Below are 19,323 nucleotides of genomic sequence, written 5' to 3'. Positions count from 1 at the left end.
CAAAAGCTTGTGTTAAGCACTTATCTTCCCTTCTAACTGAGACAGCACTGGTGTGCATCAGTATAAAAAGGAGACAGTGTGGTCTAAAATTCCCAGAAGTGACTAATAAGTGAGGTGTCTGAAATTTCTTGGTCCCCCGGTGTTGCATTCAGGACACCATCAGCTTTTATAACTCCATCAGCTTCTATAACACCAAATGCTACAATGGTAGGACTAGGTGGGAAGCTTAGAGGAACTTCAAAAAAGTACCGTCAGGATCAAGTTCTGCAGAAAATTGCCCTGAAAAACTGAGAAATAAAGGCTCGGAAATGAAACAAAATTATGAATTATTCAATGATGGTTTCATGATTTCTAGCCACCACACAATAGCTTTGTAAGGCCATATAATCAATTAACAATAACAAGTAAATATTAGCCTTAAAAACCCCCAGGTATTAGTATGGAAAGAGGGTGTATTTGTGGGTAAGTGCAGGCAGCAGGATCTTACCTATCACTTCCTTGACTAAAATAGGCTGTGGGTGGTACTTGGGCTCACTTTCTCCAGCAGCATTCACAGCTTTTACTCTCACAAGGATTTTCGAGCCAGTTGGAAGGCCATTGATGGTAAACTTTGTTTTGTCTGTCAGCTCTGGGTTAGCCACGATCCATTCATCAGCTGGTTTAGGGAAGTGCGGGGAGGAGGACAGATCCAAAGAACAGGGAATTATAAATACATCCACAGCATGGACAAGGAAAATTACGGAACAGTAATAGATTTGTTAGATTCTAATGAATAATTCTATTTTGTTTTTCTAATTATGCTCTAACACAATGTAGGTTCATTTTCATACGTAGGAAGAATGTTTCAAACCCTAAAGAATTTCTGCTGATTATGTATTTGTATATTTATATATTTATATATTTATATACACTTATATAATTATATGAATGTTATTAGAATATCTCTATAATTTAACTGTACCAGAGATAAAAATGGTTAGATTTTTAAATTCAGCTAGAATAAAACAAGGGGGACAAAGAACATGTTTGCAAAAGCACTGATCATTGCTTTAACAGCTTCCTTGAAGAGAAATGGGTTTTGCAATTAATTTCAGCCAGAACTGAGTACCCTTGAAAGTATAACTGAGAAACAAAAAAAACACAGAATGTTTACATTGCAGTGAAATGCCATCTCTCCTCATGCCTTTAAAAAAAGGAAGGCTGTGTCAGAATTATTCACATAATTACAGCATTCTCGGATTTTTAATCCTACCCCCAGGTGGTCGCACGAAATTCATGGAGTGATCATAAGAGTACAGTCTTTCAAACAGCTTCCATTACAAACCATACTTTCTTATCCTCCCAGCACAGACTGCCCTAACACTGCTGGCACCTGGGCACAGGAGGTTTATGAACTAGCAAACAGGGTCAATACTTCCCACATCATGTAAAGCCAGCACTATGAAATGGGCACAGAAGACAGAGAACTGTTATGAATGGAGAGCCCTGCAGAACTAGAGTGTAGTGCTGTGGCACATTTTCATAACTGAGTCTTGCTTTTAGGAATTAAGTTTTCCTTCAAGCAGAAAAGGATTTCAATCAATGTCTGTTTCCCAAGTATCTCCCCCTCCCCTTACACCTATACTACAGAAAATTCCATAGTTCCACTGTTGCCCCTAAAATTCACTGTTAGGAATTTATCTTTACTTTTATGAAGAGAGTTTTTCTTTCATTAAAGAAGACTGTGGAATACTGTACCTTCCAGGTTAAAAGGTGGCTCCCCCAATTCCTCAGACAGATCTGCCGATATACCTTGAGAGAATCCATCTTTAAAATTAATCAGAGACACCCACTTTCACACAGATGGAGCATTTTGTCAGTGGTTAGCAATTCCTGTTAGTAAGTATGCAAAGATAGATGCTGGGCTTTACAGATTTAGAGAACCCATATTTAGGGAGACTGCAGGGAGAAAAGAGACGGAAAGAGGGCATCTAGATCACAGAACAATTATATGTGATGCCCACAGGAAAGATAGAGGATGAAAGAAGAGAAGGATATAAAGTTCTATGAGTTTTTTGGGCCCAGAATAGCCCTAGAAATATGAAAAGAAAGAGACGAAAGGAACACTTGGAAGAGAGAAGTGAAACAAAATGATGATGAGAGAAAGTTTAGAAGGAGAAGAAAACACATCGTAGAAGAGATAAGAAAATCGGGGATAAATTCTGAGTAAGAGGGACAGAAAAAAAGAGGTCTTGGAAAAAAACTTGAAGGAAACAGAGGAAGAGAACACATTTAGCTAAAGGTAACATAGATAGAAGATTAAAGAAGACCAGATCCATGGATGATGACAGATATGATGTAAACCCTAAGGCTTTATTTCCTGAACAAAGTTATCACTGTCCTGGATTTCCTGTAATCCTGGAGCTGGCTATTTTCAGGACAATAAAAATACTATTCCAGTATTCTTACATGGTCCTGAATGAGTACACTGGTAAAGGTCTCAGCCAACAGAAACTCTCTGAAGCACTTATTTACTGGCTATAAAAACAGGTCATCTGCAGGTACAACATCCTGTTACAAGCAGATAAACATATTGTCACGAGGAACACCCAGGCTGTGCTCCCCAGGCTGCCCTCCAAATGCCACACAAGAACCAGTCAGAAGCACACTTTACTAGGGGCTGGCTTCTCCTGTGTCTACAGGATTTGGTCTGCTCCACTTCTCCACAGCAAGAGGGTCAAAGCTGGATATTGCAAACTAGGCCTGGGGAGCTCTCTCTATATATACATATATATTCTATATTCATGTTATTCACAGCTATGCAATGCTGGATCAGGATACTCATGATGAGACTCCAGCTCAGTAACATGCATGGAGTGGTACATAGTTAAGTACTCCAAGAATCCACCATGTTGATCAAGTTATGTGGTTCTGACTAAAGGGAAATACCAGTTTTGCAAAGCCAAACCAATGTTTATGATACATTATTCTTCTAAATTATCTTTATATATGTTTTTGTCTTCCTATTGTCAGCTTGTGATTTCTCCTAATGATTGCGATGTTAAGGAAGACTCTAAAAAGCCCTCTTGAAAACTACTTCAGTGACAGCAACGAAAGAATGGAGAATGTAAATACAGATGAGTTTACAAACAGATAACTAAGAGAAAAAAGGAGAAGAATGAATATAGGCAGTCATAAAAAGTATCTTGAAATTAAAAAGAGTTATTAAAGCTTACAGAAAAAATTAGTTTGAGGCAGAACAGGGCTGAGAAAAAAGAGGCACTAAGATATTGCAAGAAAGGTAAAAACAAGTGAACAGAGAGAAAAAGATGAATAATCCAATAACATGACTTTAAAATTGGTATTTTAAAATTGGCATTTTCTACGTATCTTGCTTCTTCCTAAGCATTTTCATAACATATATACATAATGTCAATTGTGTATATATAGATGTATATGTATATATAGGAGGTATATATAGATATACATAAACACTCAAAACTATGTAAAATACATTGTACCCATTGTATTTTAACCGAGGCGGGTAACAGTAAAATGACAGACTTGGCTGCCATTTTGTTGTATCTTCATGTGTTTAAAACCTATCTGAAAAAAAAAAATAAAGAATTTGTTCCATTTAACAAGTATACAATGTTCTTCTGTCTAATAGCCCTTTAAAGACAGATTTAGAAGATTCCTTTTCAAAGCCATGCTTTGAATTAACCTGTCTGTATTTCTCATCCTTTCTTATCACTTGATTTGGATATCACATACTCTGATACTTTTAACTTTTCCCTTCCATTCTTTTAACTTTTCCTTTTAACTTTTAACTTTTCCCTTCCATTCTACCCAATGCTACACAAAGCATAATATACAGCATACACTGAAGTCCTCACATTGACAGTCCCCTTAATATTCCCCTAGACCTGGCCTGTGCAGTGGAAGCAAAGTAAGAACACTGTGTCCTGATGGAAGCCTGCATGCTTACTCACTCTGAGCTGTTCCCGCAGCTCCCTCCCAATACACAAGGAAAACCCTTCCTACCATTGCAGCTGTGTCTGCCTTCAGGTACTCTCCTCCGGGTCTCGGAGCTTCTTGCAGTCCTGCTCCTTAAAGATATTAATCTCAACACTACAAGATGCTGAGTGCTCCTGAGAAAAGTCAGTGGTGGTTCTTCACAGCCTCTCCCACTCGCCTGAGAGAGACCTGAGTGCTCTCTGATGCCATGGCACCTGACCACGTTTATGACCTACTGTTTTCCTGGATTTTCTTCATCTGAAACATGTGACAGCATGAATGAAACCTTCTGTCCTCTACCTTTTGTCTCCAGGCTATGGACTGTGTTCATGAAAAGCTTTTATTGAAATAAATGCCTTAGTGAAAAAAAGGTGTTCAACCCCTGGCTTGGTTTACAGCACAGATAAGAGCAACAGCAGATGAGCTGAAGATAACTGTGTACCCTTCATCCACATCCATAACATTGCTGCAGTTGGTGTTGTTGGTCCACAGAGGCTGGGTATTGCACGTACCACTCCAGGCTATTTGATACTTACCCGGCTGCTGGTGGATTTGACTTTTTGAAAATAGGGTTCATTTGATGCCAGTTCAGAAGAAAATCTGCTGGAAAATACTAAGTTCCTACTGCTTGATCACCAAAAGACTCTTAGTTGTAAAATATCATTTATATTTCCCTGTTCCTTCTTATTTTACTCTGAAAAGTTAATTCACTCTCTTTATCTTCCTCCTTCAGTTCTTATATATTTTTGTCTTAGATTGACATAATTAAAGATCCTCAAAACTGCACTGAAATGTTGGAGAAATTAAATATCTAGACATGGACTTTGCATGCCTAGATGACTTCTGCAGGAACTGTTGGAGAGGCTGTTCTCAGTGTTGGCTGCTGGCACTAGAAGTTGGTAATATGTCAACATAGGGATTACCACACTGAGGACCTCCTGTCCCTAAAACCCAGCCAACCTGTACATATTTTGGGCCACACTTGTAGCCATTATTTCCTATGCCTTCATCCACAAATGAACTCTTTACTGCCCTAACTCTCATTTAGCATCTGAAAGAGGGGAGTTATTAGCATGGTACTTGGTACATTACAACAGATTATATGGCTTTTGATTTGGATTTCAAATCAAGTGTAAGATATGTCGAACCACAGTCAGTGGGTGGCATCTGGAATACAAACCAAAGGAAGCCTGAACAAAACCCTGCTCCTTGAGGTTTTCTGCCTGATTAGTCTCTGCCTGACAGCCAGAGCACCTGATACCTGTAGAGAAAAAATGGAGAAAGTCTCACCCACTTTCACTGTGAGTCAGGTACCCCAGGTGTTCTCACTTACTTCCTTCAAAGCAGTATTCCACCACGTAGCCGTCCAGCCCTGCCGCCCCAATCTGGTCTGGGGGCCTCCACTTCATTGTCACCGAGGTGTCGGTCACGCTGTCCACTGCCAGCAGAGTTGGGGGGCTGGTAACAGCTGAAGCAGGCAGGGAGAAGGCAGAACGCCGTGTTACCATGCGAGGTTTATGTTTATGGTCTGTGTTTCTCTGGTTTGGTATCACAGGTGACGGGCTATTGTGCCTACCAGGATGATTTCCCACCATCCCTGGCATGTCTTTCCCAATTAGGACCACGCTAGGAGAAGGCAGCTACCTTATCCCATATATGCTCACAGCCTGAGCCAGAGATAAATTCCTCCTGCTGAGGAGAGAGAAGGACAAGCAGCTGTGGCTGGTAGAGCAGAGAAGTTGGGAGCAGTGTATTCTACCTCAGCAGGTATGTCCTGGCTGTGTTACAGCTCTGCTGGAGCTGTATCAGCCCCCTCCTTCCTCCTCCTCTGCATTCTGGGGGTGCTGCTGAGCAAGGGGGAAACCTTTGCTGATCTACAGAACAAGACACCTTCCTTTTACAGGGACTTGTGGTTGTCACAATAGTTTGAAAATCTGTTTCTTTATATGAAAAGGCCACTGAGTTAGCCTGTCACTGTGGGAATGACAAAGGCTTCTAGCTGTCACATTAATAAAAAAATTATGTAATTAGGTGATTTTAATAACATATTAATGGTTATTTTGTAAATGCCTACCTATCTCTGCTTTTGGTTACTTACCTAAAGGAACAAAGGACTTGGAAGGCATGCTTGGCTTGGACATGCCGATGGCATTGACAGCAAACACACGGACCTCATAAGCAACACCTTCAATCATTTTCTTTGGCTCAAAAGTTGTTTCCTTACACAGTTCAAAATTCAGCCTCATCCACCTGGAGCTTTGTTTCTTTTTCCTCTCAATGAAATATCCTTTTGATCAGAAAAGATTTTATCATAATAAGTGATGGCATAAAGGTCAGTAATAAAAGGTTTATTTTTTGACTGCCCAGTGACAATTTTTTACCTGGATACATCTCAATATTCCCTTCTAGCTTCAGAGTGATAATTTTCCTCATTGCAAGCTGTCTGAGAGTCACCTATTTGCTTTCATAGCCATATATGAGCTTTTTTTGGACTTAGAAGACTGCTGTGTTTAGTACAGAGTGAAAAGGGCCTGGTTCTACTGACCTCTGGGCCCCTCTAGATTTCCTCTTGGTTTGGTCTATTAAAAGATATTCCATTTTACTCTGTAAATTGTTTCTGAAATTTCTTCTAACACAAACAAATAAATAATAAAAATGCCAAGTTGGTTTTATAAGAGGTTGTCTTTCAAGTAGGGGACACGATAATGTAACAACATAGAAAATGACAAATCTCAAAGCTTTAGAAAAAAGAGATATTTGATAAAGTCAGAATAGGTAGAACTTTCTAGCTACTGGATATTCCCAGCACCACTTTCCAGGGCCTGAGCTATACTCTGATCTTGTTGCATCCACTCTTGGGTGTTTGCTTCTTTTGTCTGTATTAGAGAGTCACCACCAAAAAAAGTATGTACCTAGAATGGGTGATCCACCATCATTTGCTGGAGGTTCCCAAGTCATAATACACCAGTCTTCACCCACCTCAGTCACATTTGGTGCCTGAGGAGGATCAGGAACATCTGTTGTAAACAAAGTAAATATTATTAAAAAAAAATCTTCTTTTTGCATAGGTTGAAATTAAAAATGTCAAGTAAGAAACAAATCTAAATAGTTTTTGAGGTGCAAAAGAAATTCCTAATGAGGAGAGAGAGCAGGGAAAATGAAATTTAGTGGATCCTGGCTGGTGGTTAGGAATGGATGAATGCCAAGGTCTTCTGCTTGGTCAAGACACTTGAGAGGCTCTGGAGGGCATGTGCCGAGACAGAGCCCACAGCCACAGGGAGAGTGGAGAACCAGGAGGGATAAGGACAGCCTGAGGCAATCAGAGAAGTTTGGCCCCTGGCAGCAGCAATAATCAACTCCTACTTAAATCCCTTCCAAGCTCCTACTCCCTTCAGTAACACGCAGCCTTATTACCCTTGTATCCCAATTCCACACCTGGCAATGGGGAAAAGCAGGAAAATGGGAGTTTCCTGAGACTCTACCCCAGCGATAAAATACATGGCTCATGGGCTGTTTCATGACTTACCAACCACTTTAATGTTGATTAGGGCTGTGTCCTCTCCAGCCTCATTCTTTAAGGTGATTCTGAAAGGACCTGAATCGTCCCTCTCAGCTGCATCAATGACCAGGCAGCTGCTGTCTGGGTACGACTCTGCCCGTATTCTTCCACTGTCTGTGACCATCTAGCAACCACAGAGAGCAGAGGGAAAGGTTATATTTTCTGGATTTGAGAATCAAAATACTCAAAAATCAAAATTTGAAAGTAGTACAGGTCACTTCAACAAAAATATTAAAGCTGCTGTAAGAAAAAACACACCAAACCTCAGCATTTTAGTCACCTAATGATGAGAAAAATGACAAAATAACCAAAATAAGTAAAACATGGTCATTGTTTACGACTCAATTAAGCCATTGCATCACAAAGGATGAGGCACTAGGCTTGTCCTTCGAGGTAGAACACACTTTTGCCACCACATATCATTAATTTGATGGAAAAAGAATAGCTGATTCTTCCAAAAGTCAGATCAAAAGGAAGTCATTCACTTTAAACTCAGAGTGATTGGAAAGGTCAGTAGTTTCTCCTCACAGATTACAAATGCTCTCACATATTTTGGAGTAGGAGCTCTCCTAGAATAATTCCATGTTTGGACAGGACCACAGTGGTGACACTACAACTAATATTTGAAAAATAGTGGTCACAGATTGGACCAGATAGGTTTGATGAATGCACTAGTGGTAAAACGTCCCAGCTTCTGCTTTGCACAATGAAAATTTAAATGTGAAAAATGACTATTTTTGTATTTACACAGCCAGGGATTGATCTAAGCAAAAGTTTTGCTTTAAGATACCAGATGCAAGACCCCAATTACCCAGCCTGTTGTTTCATTTGAGACTTGAACTCCATTAGAATTTATCATTCATTTTCCAAAACCAGATCATATCATGGCTTCCTGCCAAAAGCTGGCAGCCATTCTGGGCATTGAACGTATAGAAGAAGTAGCCATTTGGTAAATTTTCACAACTTTTCTTCTGCATCCAATATATCCTTCTCCTCTACTATTTCTTATAGTAAACCCATTTTTTTTTCCTTATTAATTTCAAGCTTTCTTTAAAAAGACCCAAGAGATATGAAATAATATTTATCTGTTTTACCCTTCTTTTTTGAGCAATGAGCATTTTTAAATACAAGCCATCTCCCCCTTATTTCTGCCATTAAAATAAATTTCCTCAAAAGGCTAAAGATTATTTTTTGAAGAAAAAGGCTCCTGGTTAAGCTAAAGAAACATCTGCAGTGACAATGTACCTTGTCCCCTCTACTCCAAAAGACTTTTGGAGGTGGTTCACCAGTGATGGGGATCTCAAGTCGTAGTTTGTTTCCTGCCACTACTGTCACAGTGTTGTTTTCCCCAAGACCATCCAGGTGAAGTTTAGGTGGATCTGAAAAAGGAGAGATTGTCCAAATTAGACATGTAGCTGCTGCTCTGAGAGCTCAGTGAACTGGCATGGGTCTACAACACACAGAAACATGCTCTGTGCTTTACTGACTTGGTGTTTTTAAGCAACTGAATTTTGTTTTAAAGAAAAGTTGTGAAGAAAAATCTATTTAAGAAAATAGTTGCCTGATGAAAAAGAAATCATGGCATTATAGACAGTTGGAATAAAAAGACCATATGAAAAAAACACACAACTGTTTCCCTGAGGCAGAATTATGTATGTTCAGGTAACTTCTGAGAGCAGTTTCCTCTAAGTGGCTCTTGAGAATTTCAGTTGTGGGCTTTTTTTATGGCACATTTAACCACGCTTCAGCCTTCACTGTCCTTACTGTTTAAAAATTTATAAACCCCTTTCTGAAAAAAATCCCTTTCTGAAAAAAAAATTATTGCTTTTGTTATATACACTGTGTGTATCGAGAACAACTGATTAATGTCCTCTTGCAACTTTTTTTAACATACTAGAAATATAACAATTTGCATCGTTCCCCTCTAGTAGCACTTCCCTTTTCATTCTCTCTAAATCCCACCAACACTTTTTGTAATACAGATATCCCACATCTCCCAGTTCCAATTAAAAAAACATGTTTTCTAAAACTTTGGTCATTTATATTGCTCTGCTTTTGATTTCCAAGTTGCTGGTTGCAGCTAGAAGCTGGTAAGGCATTACTGTGGGAATAGTCAATGCTGCTTTTTATTTTTGTTTGAAGGACTGGGATCACTAACAAGCCTCCTGCTTTGCTGAATAAATCAAAGCTAGGCAGAACAATTTTTCCCTCTAGATAGCATTTAATGTTTTCAGTGAATAGGTAAATGTGTGCTTATTCTACTCCTCTCTTATCAAAACACATTTTGCAATGTAAGCAAGCCAGTTCTTAAAGACAGCAGTGTATATCTGAGTGTATATATATATATATATATACACACATATATATATATATATATATATCTGAGAAGCAGGTTTTTTACACAAACTCTTCATAGTGGTTTAGCTTTAGGAGCTCAGCCTCAAAAAACCTCCCCCAGGAACTCCCCCCAGCACATAAACTATGAGCAGATCCTGAGCACAGGCAAAGGACTCCTGCACTTTGCCAAAGCTGCAGGTCTGTTTTCTCTGGTGGATGCCTGCTCTGTTCAGAGGATACATAGTGGTTGTGGTCAGGGGATTTCACACAGCTTTAATTTCCAAAGGTCACAGAAAGTTGTTCTGTACAGGTCACTGTTCAGTCCACTTACCCACAACATGTACTTTGCATGGAATATTGATGTTGTAGGCATCTGGCACAAACATGTATTCACCCTCGTCATCAACAGCAGAAACTGGTATAACAAATCTGTGGATTCTGTAAAAGAATTGAGAAAGAAGTCTATGTAAATTATTTTTGAAGACTGCTTGAAGTTATAAGGAAAAGTCTGTGAAAATTTTAGGAGATCTGCGAAAATGAGTAAAATTACTGACTAAAAATCATTTACTTGTTGCTTAGTGGCAGTTTAGGTGATTAAATACTGTGTGCTTTGTACAAAATATTACTGAGACAACCACCAAATAAAGTAACCAATTCTAATATTGTTTGAACACAGAACAAGGAAAGTACAGGAGAGTAATCTCTTTTACACAGGGATTCTGTGCTGCTGCCATTCAATTGCAATTTGGTTGTTCAAGAAAAAATCTGTAGGTGATCCCATTGTGGGAATATTCTGACTTTTGTTGGAACTTTTTTGTGAGTTGATACAAACAAGAACTATGAGAAAAGGAGGCATAGAAAGGAAAGATAAAAGGAATTGTATATTTTAATAATATCTAACAATAATTTTCTTTTTCTACTTAATATCCCATACCAACATAGCAACAGTAATGGCAAGAAAAATCAACAGCTTGAACTTAGGTGGATCCAGGATTCGATTATTGTTCTCCACAGCCAAAATACACAAAATAAGATTAAAGGAAGCAAGGAGACATGGCTTTTAAAATGCCAAATAAATATGTCTTGAGGGACAGAGGTTAGGCTTGATCAGCAGATAATTTTTAGTGAGGTAACCCACATACTGGCACAACTCCACAGTGCCATTCCACCAAAAGCCACGTCAATACACAACAGGCTTACCTTCCTTTGTGATAAAGCTTTACACGGTCACTAGCTTCAATCAGCTGCCCATTTTTGTACCATTTCCCTTCCACATTCTCAGATATCTCACACTTCAAGTGGATTTCCTGTCCCAGCCTCACAGTCTGGTCTTCTAGTGCATGTGATATCTTCAGAGGTCTCACTTAGGAACACAGAAGCAGATGCATTAAAGAAAGATGATGGAGCTCAGTAACTGTGGGGGAGGGGGGTAATTTCCAACTTAATGATAAAACAGAATTGGTCAGGGTGCCAATTTGTACAAAATAGTCAAGAGTAGCATGAGCATTACAAATAAAAATGTACATTTATGCATAATAATAATTGCATAATAATGCAAGACAACTTCAGAGCATGGATCATATAAATTTTGTTTAAAGACACAAGCACTTTAAAGAGGTACTGCATAAACAAAGCTGAGAGGACTACACAGTCATGTGCTTGGGCCTAGGATTGGCTTTCCTGTGAACACTTCAAAGGACTGAGGAAAAGAAGATACTTCCCTTGAAAATTCACTTTGTTGACTTGTTGTAGCTTTGGATGGATTGCTTTGTTTTCCACATTAATGGTGTGACAGGAAGTTAACAAGCAGAACTAGTTCAAGCACTGCTGCTGGGAATAGTTTCTGAAGGGAAGTCACCATTCTGGAGATTCACAGCAAAAAAATTGCTATGGAAGTTAAGTCTCCTTTTCAACCCCCAGGGAAAGGCAAGAAAATTGTTCATTTCTGTCCGCCAGCACACTGTGGCATATGAATTTGAGAACAAGGTGGATGATACTCACGGTCAACTGAAAGCTTGGCTTCTGATTGCCCTCCAGTTGTCATCACTGAGTAAGTTGCAGTGTCATTTTTGGCAGCTTCCTCTATGACCAAAGTGTGTTTTTTACCCTCAACCTTAATTCGATACCGAGATTTAGGATCGTTGGAAAGTTCTACGCCATTTCTAAACCTAAGGAAAGGAAAGAATTTTTATTTTTCCAAAGGAAGTCATGTGCAAGTAAGACTTGCATAGACTGAAACTCCCAGAGGAGACAAGACTGTAAGGTACTAGAAAAGTTAAACTCAACCATTAATGTATAAGGGTATTTTTGGTGTTGCTACATTTTTTGAATAAGGTTTTATTGAGATTTTCTTAACAATTTTCAGGTTTACTTGTTTAGGAAATGCTGCCCACATTTTTCCCCATGATTAAAAGGTTCTGGATTTTGTTTTCATGGAAGCTGTTCAAAGTATGTCTTACCATTTCACATTTGCATCATCCTCAGACACTTCACAGCTCAGCTCTACTCGTTCACCAACATAGGTGTTGGTATCCTCCAGGCCTTTGGTCACCAAAATTGGCGGATCTTTGGAAAGAAAAAAGTACAGATTTATGATCTGAGAGGGAAAACTAAATTGAAGAGATTTTCTAAATTATGCTGTAGAAGGCAGTATTGCTTTCAAGTTCTAATATGGTACCAGTGCAACCTTTTCTGCATCAAATCAGAAAAGGTGTTGCTCTTTAGAATGCTAGTAGGAAATTTGCTCAATAAAAGGAACATTTCTTCATATTAATACCTGTTTTGCTTTGATAATCAACACCATAGGAACAAAGAGAGTGAAGATACGGCCTCCCATTCGTAAATGTTGATAGAATCCTTCCTCAAATCAGTGCAAATGGAATGAAACCTGGCTTCCAGAAAGCCCGATCTGAGGGCACTTGGACAATATCAGGGTCTTCAGGTACCAAGTGTGGTGTTAGGGGAAGCCAGTGCTATGACACACAGGTCTCCAAAATGGCTTAAAATTTTGAAGGGCACCACAGCCCCACTAGATCCAATGCACAGCACCAAGTTGACTGTATCCCCATTTCAGGGTTTTCACTAAGCTGCTAATTCCAGGATGAGAAAAAAAAAAAATGGCCAGGGATCACAGAAATGCCAAGTGATCCTAACAGCTGCTAATGCAAATTCTAAAATACACCAAACCAGATCCTCCATGATAATTTCTGTTGCAGCCAAAGAAGCCACATAAATTTAGGGCAGGTGAAACAGCATCAAGCTGACATAGTTACCTCTCACAAACAGTTCTGTGGAGCATTTCTCATCACCAGCTGTTACGTAATAGCGAGCATCGTCTGTCATCGTGCAGTTATTGATGAATAAAATTCGCTGGTTTCCTTTGTGCTCAAAAATGTATCTGTTTGGGCAGGAATGCAGCAAAGACACATTAGCAAAACTTCTGGAGTCCTTTTGTTTTATGTAGAAAGTGCTATAGGGATTTTTAGAGGCAAAAATAAGGGGGTTTACATAGTACTGGGAAAATTGTCCTTGGAAGCTATTTCCAAGCTTTAACAGAGATGTCATGGACTTCTAGCAAAAAAAGAGCAGTGGTGTAGAGTGGCAATGAGCTGCTTCTGGCTTGTTCCAAGATCCCAGGTCTGGGTGACATGAAAAGAAGAAATTAAAAATAATAATAAAAAAAAAAGCTGGAGTCAAATGATGGCAAGTAAAATGGAGTCTGAAACTCTAGATGAGTAAAGCTGAAAATAACCAGTAAGGGGACACCATCACTCATTCCAACATTTTTGTGAAGTGTAATAATAGCCAAAGTTAAGAGGTTAATATTATTGGTAGGCCAGATGGCACAAGATATCAGTAATGGGATATGGGGTTTTGGTAATGGGATAGGGAGCCTTTCACCTTTATGTCACCAGTTTAGATCTGCTTCAGGTTTGTAATGACCAAAGCTCATTAGCATCTGACAGCTGCTTCAGCTGCCTGGTAGAAATGCACTGGAGCACTCAATCCAGCCCCTCCTGCTGGGGAGCTCCATAGAGATGCCTGCAAAGCACCTCTGAATTGATCATGCCAGATATAGGGGCTAAAGAAAAGGTACTCTTATCCATTTTTTTGTCAAACATTAATTTTAACCAAAATCCTTTCTTGATTTCAACAGAATGAAGGAAATCTGCCTTATTTCTGTAAAAAGGCCTTTTGTTAATTACTATATTTTTTAACTGGTCAGAGGAAAAATTGTCTATGACTTTGTGCTGCTGAGAAATATTTGAGAGACATAATACTGTTATGCACATCTTCCCCAGGTGTGTCTGCCTGTGGAATGGGGTTTTCTGCACTGGGTTGTAAGTGTGGGTTGTGCCCACGAGAAGGACTGGGCTCAACTTCCAGGCACTGCTCTACATGAACTCAAATGTCTGCACCTGCACTTCTAGGAAAAGCCAGAGAATAAACCCATGTTCAGGTGGGACAGGTGAAGAAGCTTGTGTACACTAGACCTGTTGCTCATGACTGATGTTAACAGAGTAGTGGAAGATGAGACAAAACTCACACCCCTTTTCCTGGGGTTTATGAGCCAGCTGGGTAAGTTTGTGATGTAAAATCTCTGCTCTTAGCACAAAATTACTGTAGAAAGATTGTGTCCACCTCCAGACACAGGACCAAGGACAAGTGGTTTATTTACTGGCAGTGCTTCCTCATTTTTGAAAACTACCGAGTAGAAAATGGCACCACATTTTTTTGAGGACCTCTAGGACTTTTGTCTTAAGACAAAGGAGACAATCTATATTACGTTTAGCCTACGGTGTACTTTTTTGGGTCCTGAGCAACACAGCATCATTTGTATACTCTTCACATCTCATGAAATTCAGCAGTAAAATTGGTGCAACCTGAGCAAAGAGATGGGTCTAGGCAACACACTTGTCAAGGCAGTAGATGTGTATCCATTTTACTGCTCACATACGCTAAAATCACTTACTTTGCACTTGGTCGTATTTCTTGGCCATTTTTATACCACTTGAGTTCCACTGTTGGATCTGCTAGCTCCACCATGAATCTTACTTTACCTCCTTTGTCCACCTGGTATGCAGGATCGAGGCCTTTGGCAAAAGCTGTTGTGAAAGTCAAGTGTTAATTTAACATGAGATCAGAAAACAAGAATATGGATGCTGAAATGACATTACATAAATCTCGTCAAAGCTGTTGGAATACATGCACACAATGTTATGCATCACAAGATATTCTCAGACTGGTCTGCATGGAATCATCTAGAAACACTAGAATAAGCACACAGCTGTGCACATCTGGTTATCCTGACCAAAATCAAGCTGGCATCCCTTCAAGACTTTGCAGTGTGACTGTATTACAAATAGGACCGGCTAGATGCATCAAATGAAACACATAAATAGAAATGAATGTGTAGTACCAAGATATATGTTATGGTGTGAGGTAATGGATGAGGAGAGAGGGTGTATCAGGCAGCTGGGTTACAGCTGGATTTATGGAGGACTTCACCCACTTAAAAGGGACACCTCCAGGAAACCAGTGACTCAGTAAATGTATATACTGCATCCAGCTCTGAAATGCTGTCCAGGAACAAACAGATGCCACAACAGTATAATGGGCAGTGCATTGCATTTATATGTGTGTGCAAACATGTTCTGTGACGTATACAGTTATTTTATATACACATGTATATATATATTTCTATATGTAATTACATCTCTCATATTATTCAGTGGGTTGATGGGGAAAGACAGGCCTCAATATCCTCACCCAGTGCAGGGTGGAGGGTCTGTGGTACAGCTGGGATTTCTGAGCAATGGAGATTAAGTGCAAAACGAGATTATGAAGAGCAGACACTGCACATGTTTGCATGACCTCTGTTTAGAGCAGAAGATATTGATGGTAACACAAGGTCTAATTTCTGTATTGTTTGATCAGGTAACACCTTTCCACACACCTGGGGGACATTGTTCCAGATGGAACCAGTGTTTGTCCAAGAGGGAGAGATGCTTTAGGTAAGCACTGAGTTGGATAAGGTGTTTATGCTTCCACCATGGACCAAAGCTTCCTTCTGGTTAACTCCTTGCAGGAACGAGTTGTAGTGTGAAAGTTCCCTTGTGTGGAAGTGAGGCATATTTGGTTTTGTAAGGTGAATGGTTGTGTGTGACCAACGAGCCCAGGAATGTTCTGCCCCATCAGTACCTGCGCTCTTCTTCACCTCCCTGCGCATGCGCTTCAGGCGCTTCAGCATCCCCCTCAGGTCGGTGATGCCGTACTGGAAAGCGATCTTCTCGTACTCGCTGGGATTCGCGTTCTTCAGCAGATCCCACACATCCACCTCAGGCTCTTCCTCTTGCTGCTTAACCTCCCTGACATTAGCAAAATAAAATTATGGGGGAAGAGTTAGTGAGGCTTTATCACGCCATAAAAAAAAGGTGAAGCTGAGTCTATGGTGAGGCTAGAAATGTTTTGACCAAAATTTGAAGGCTGCCATCGTATCTTTTTTGTTTCATTCAGTATGAGTGGAGTACCTCAGAATGACATTCACTCCTTTACACTTCTTCAAGGCAGAATTTGAGTGCAAGTTTTAATTTATCCTTTTCTGATACAATCAGTAATGAGAATTTTTATATTGCTTCAATGCTTCAGAAAAAATACGGTTGGAAAATGTAACAGCATACAAGCTAATCCCACTTAAATCAGTTTTATCTGCTGGAACTTAAGTGGAATCAATCATAATTTATGATGGCACCACTTTTTTTTTTGATGGTACTTTTCAAAATCATATAAAAATGTTTTCAAACCCTGAGTCCCTGTAATTGCTACTGTGGGTGACTGGCGACAGGACATTGAAATGCAGGGGAGTTTGTGTCTGTTTATAGTTACACCAGTGCTTCTCAGCATTACTGAAAGTTGTCAAATGAATAGGAGCTGGAGATTTCCACACCAACTTGGACTTGAAGGATGGATCTGTTCACTTCCATGTGTATCTCAGTCTTAAGAGCAGGAAATGTGTTCAGAGGCCTGTGTGAGGAATCACCTTTACACAGAAGTTTCAGTACTGTATTTACTATCTGCAACTCCAGGCTAAGACAACCAATAAAGAGAAGTATAATTATTTTCTCAATGGCAGCCATTAAATGATAGAACAATGAAAGCATCCTAAACAAAATTATATTTTTTAAGATTGACAATTTAGCTCAAAAAAGTGAACTGCTAGAACAATACTGGAATTGAGGAAGAAATCTAGATTTTTCCTCCTGTAATATCATGAGGATCAGACCAGCATCATTCCAATTTGACTTAGCTTGTCTAACAAAATCAGTACTTTTGAGAACAGAGCAAGAAAATAAACTTTTGAGAAATAAAAAGTACCAAGTTGTGCAGTGAGGCACTGTTAGAGCTGAGCTTTATGGAGTCAAGAGAGGATTTTCTTTGACATATACAGAAATAGCACTAAAGATCCCTGAGAATCTCTGCATGGTTGGATGAGGAACCATGGAAACCACTTTGCTGATTAGTCCATGAAGTTTATTATTCATAATATCTCTGTAATTTTAAAAAGGAAGAGAGGTCCTTCCTGAGTAGTCTTTCAAAAAGAATAAATCTGAGGCAGCAATGTCATTTAGGCAATCTCAGGTACGTAATTTTATAATTTGTTCTTTTTATCCATGCTCATGCTTTCTGGAGGGTGACTGCGCAGCGAGTGCTGCCCTTTCAGTGAGATCCCTTCTGCATGGGGCAGGTGGAGACCAGCCCTCAAACACCTGTGAAAGCTGAGCCCCCCTGGGGCAGCTCTGTCCTCTCCCAGGACAGCTGCTCTCAGCCAAGGAGATGTGCACTCTGGGGGAATCCAAATAAAGCTCCCCTTTAAATCCGGCAGAGGTTGAGAATGAGGATCCTGATTTTCAACCAGACTGGAAGACTCAATTTCAGGCTCGTTTTCCTCTTGCATAACTGGAAAATGAATTTTGATGCTTAGAGCAAGCCAACTTTGTCCTGAGACCTCAGCAGTTTGAGCTGAGGCCAGAGGCCAAACAGAGCATGGTATTTCCTAAGCAGACTGACTTCTGCCACTTTCACATCTCCTTCCTAAATATGTGCATTTTATTGCAAGACATACTTGGAAAAAAAAACCCCAAAACAAACAAACAAACAAACAAACAAACAAACAAACAAAAAACCCAAACCAAACCAAAAAAAAACCCCCAAAAAAACCCCACCAAAAACCAAAACCAAAAAACAACAAAACAAGGACCTAAATATTTCAGTGGTTTTTAGATCTTGTGCCTCTTGGAATGTCATGCTGCTACTGATCCACTGCATTGACAAAGAATATCCAGTCATAGTGTGGCTTACTGAGATAAGACTTGATACGTCTGCCCGCCAACCAGCAGAAAATTAGAAAACAGACAGTATATTGATTGTATGGATTTAGGTTTGTTTTTTTTTTTTTTTTTTTAAAAAAAAACCCACCATGTTTCAAATAGTATGAACCAAAAGGGAAAAGTTCTAGGTCTTTCCTTGGTCATACAACCATAAAAAAAGAGAAAGAATACACCTCCAACATTGCCTGTTGTAAAAATTGAAATAAAGCCATGGATTTGTCTTTGTAGTAATGGATGTTAATATCCACACACATGGATATTAATATCCACACTGTGGCTTAATTAATAATTTTATTCAATTAAGCTCAGAAATATGAGGTTGCATTTCAGGGCCTGAAGCAAGTTGAACCAATTTGACCAAAGTCAAATTATGGTGTCTAAAAACTAAATATTTGCTTTATCCATTAAACACACAATAGATATTCCATGTTTATAAGTCTGTACAGTATTTATCTTATAAATCTTAAGAGTTAATTGTTAGTAAAGTTATATAATGTCTCTTAAATCACATTTATCTTTCCACAAAAACACCAAGAACTCTCACATGCATCTCTCATGTTACTATGGAAACACCACACAGACGGTCATGAGGACTGCCATGGCAAGTTTGATTAGTAGGATGAAAAGACAAACTGAAGGTCCTAATTAGGGATGAGAAGATTGAAAAAGCAAAGACCTGGTGGATTGGAATTGGTCCAGGTAATTCTTTGTCTACTTTCAGCTTCAGCTTTTCCTGTGTGCTTTAGTTGCTTAAATGCTATTCTTGCCCTTGTAGCCAATGAGCCCTGTGTGACCTTTTAATGCAATTAATACTACAGACTTTCCTCTTTCAGAGTAAGTGGTAGATGAGATAAAGGATGTAATTGCTTTTCCCGTTCTCTGTGATCAGCTGTCATTGATTTCCATGGCATATAGAATTTCTCTGCTTGATTTTAAAAGATAATGAATTAACTATCTTGTCTTAACCCAGTGAAAGACTAAACTGGGCTTAAGATCTGAGATAACTAGAGACATAACTATCATAACACCAGATTTTCAAGGCAA

The 19,323-nt window shown here is 39.3% G+C and overlaps 1 protein-coding gene across 3 annotated transcripts in view; it reads right to left on the bottom strand.

Moving 5' to 3' along the window:
- The window catches only part of MYBPC1 (myosin binding protein C1), a 70,389-nt gene that overhangs the window by 14,056 nt on the left and 37,010 nt on the right, over positions 1 to 19,323 (bottom strand). For all 3 annotated transcript variants that reach the window (XM_041485987.1, XM_041485984.1, XM_041485986.1), the window contains 13 exons: positions 16,094 to 16,260; positions 14,865 to 14,997; positions 13,165 to 13,289; positions 12,352 to 12,457; positions 11,894 to 12,060; positions 11,093 to 11,255; positions 10,224 to 10,330; positions 8,801 to 8,934; positions 7,523 to 7,679; positions 6,909 to 7,013; positions 6,095 to 6,283; positions 5,330 to 5,464; positions 488 to 655 (listed from right to left, as the gene is read on the bottom strand). In XM_041485987.1, coding sequence (XP_041341921.1) covers positions 488 to 655; positions 5,330 to 5,464; positions 6,095 to 6,283; positions 6,909 to 7,013; positions 7,523 to 7,679; positions 8,801 to 8,934; positions 10,224 to 10,330; positions 11,093 to 11,255; positions 11,894 to 12,060; positions 12,352 to 12,457; positions 13,165 to 13,289; positions 14,865 to 14,997; positions 16,094 to 16,260 — 1,856 coding nt within the window. The remainder of the gene's footprint in view (positions 1 to 487; positions 656 to 5,329; positions 5,465 to 6,094; positions 6,284 to 6,908; positions 7,014 to 7,522; positions 7,680 to 8,800; positions 8,935 to 10,223; positions 10,331 to 11,092; positions 11,256 to 11,893; positions 12,061 to 12,351; positions 12,458 to 13,164; positions 13,290 to 14,864; positions 14,998 to 16,093; positions 16,261 to 19,323) is intronic.

Source organism: Pyrgilauda ruficollis, unplaced genomic scaffold (assembly GCF_017590135.1).
Source record: "Pyrgilauda ruficollis isolate IOZ18807 unplaced genomic scaffold, ASM1759013v1 scaffold73, whole genome shotgun sequence".
NCBI lineage: Eukaryota > Metazoa > Chordata > Aves > Passeriformes > Passeridae > Pyrgilauda > Pyrgilauda ruficollis.
Note: the sequence above shows the minus strand (reverse complement) of the source record. Positions and strands in the feature narration are given on the sequence as shown.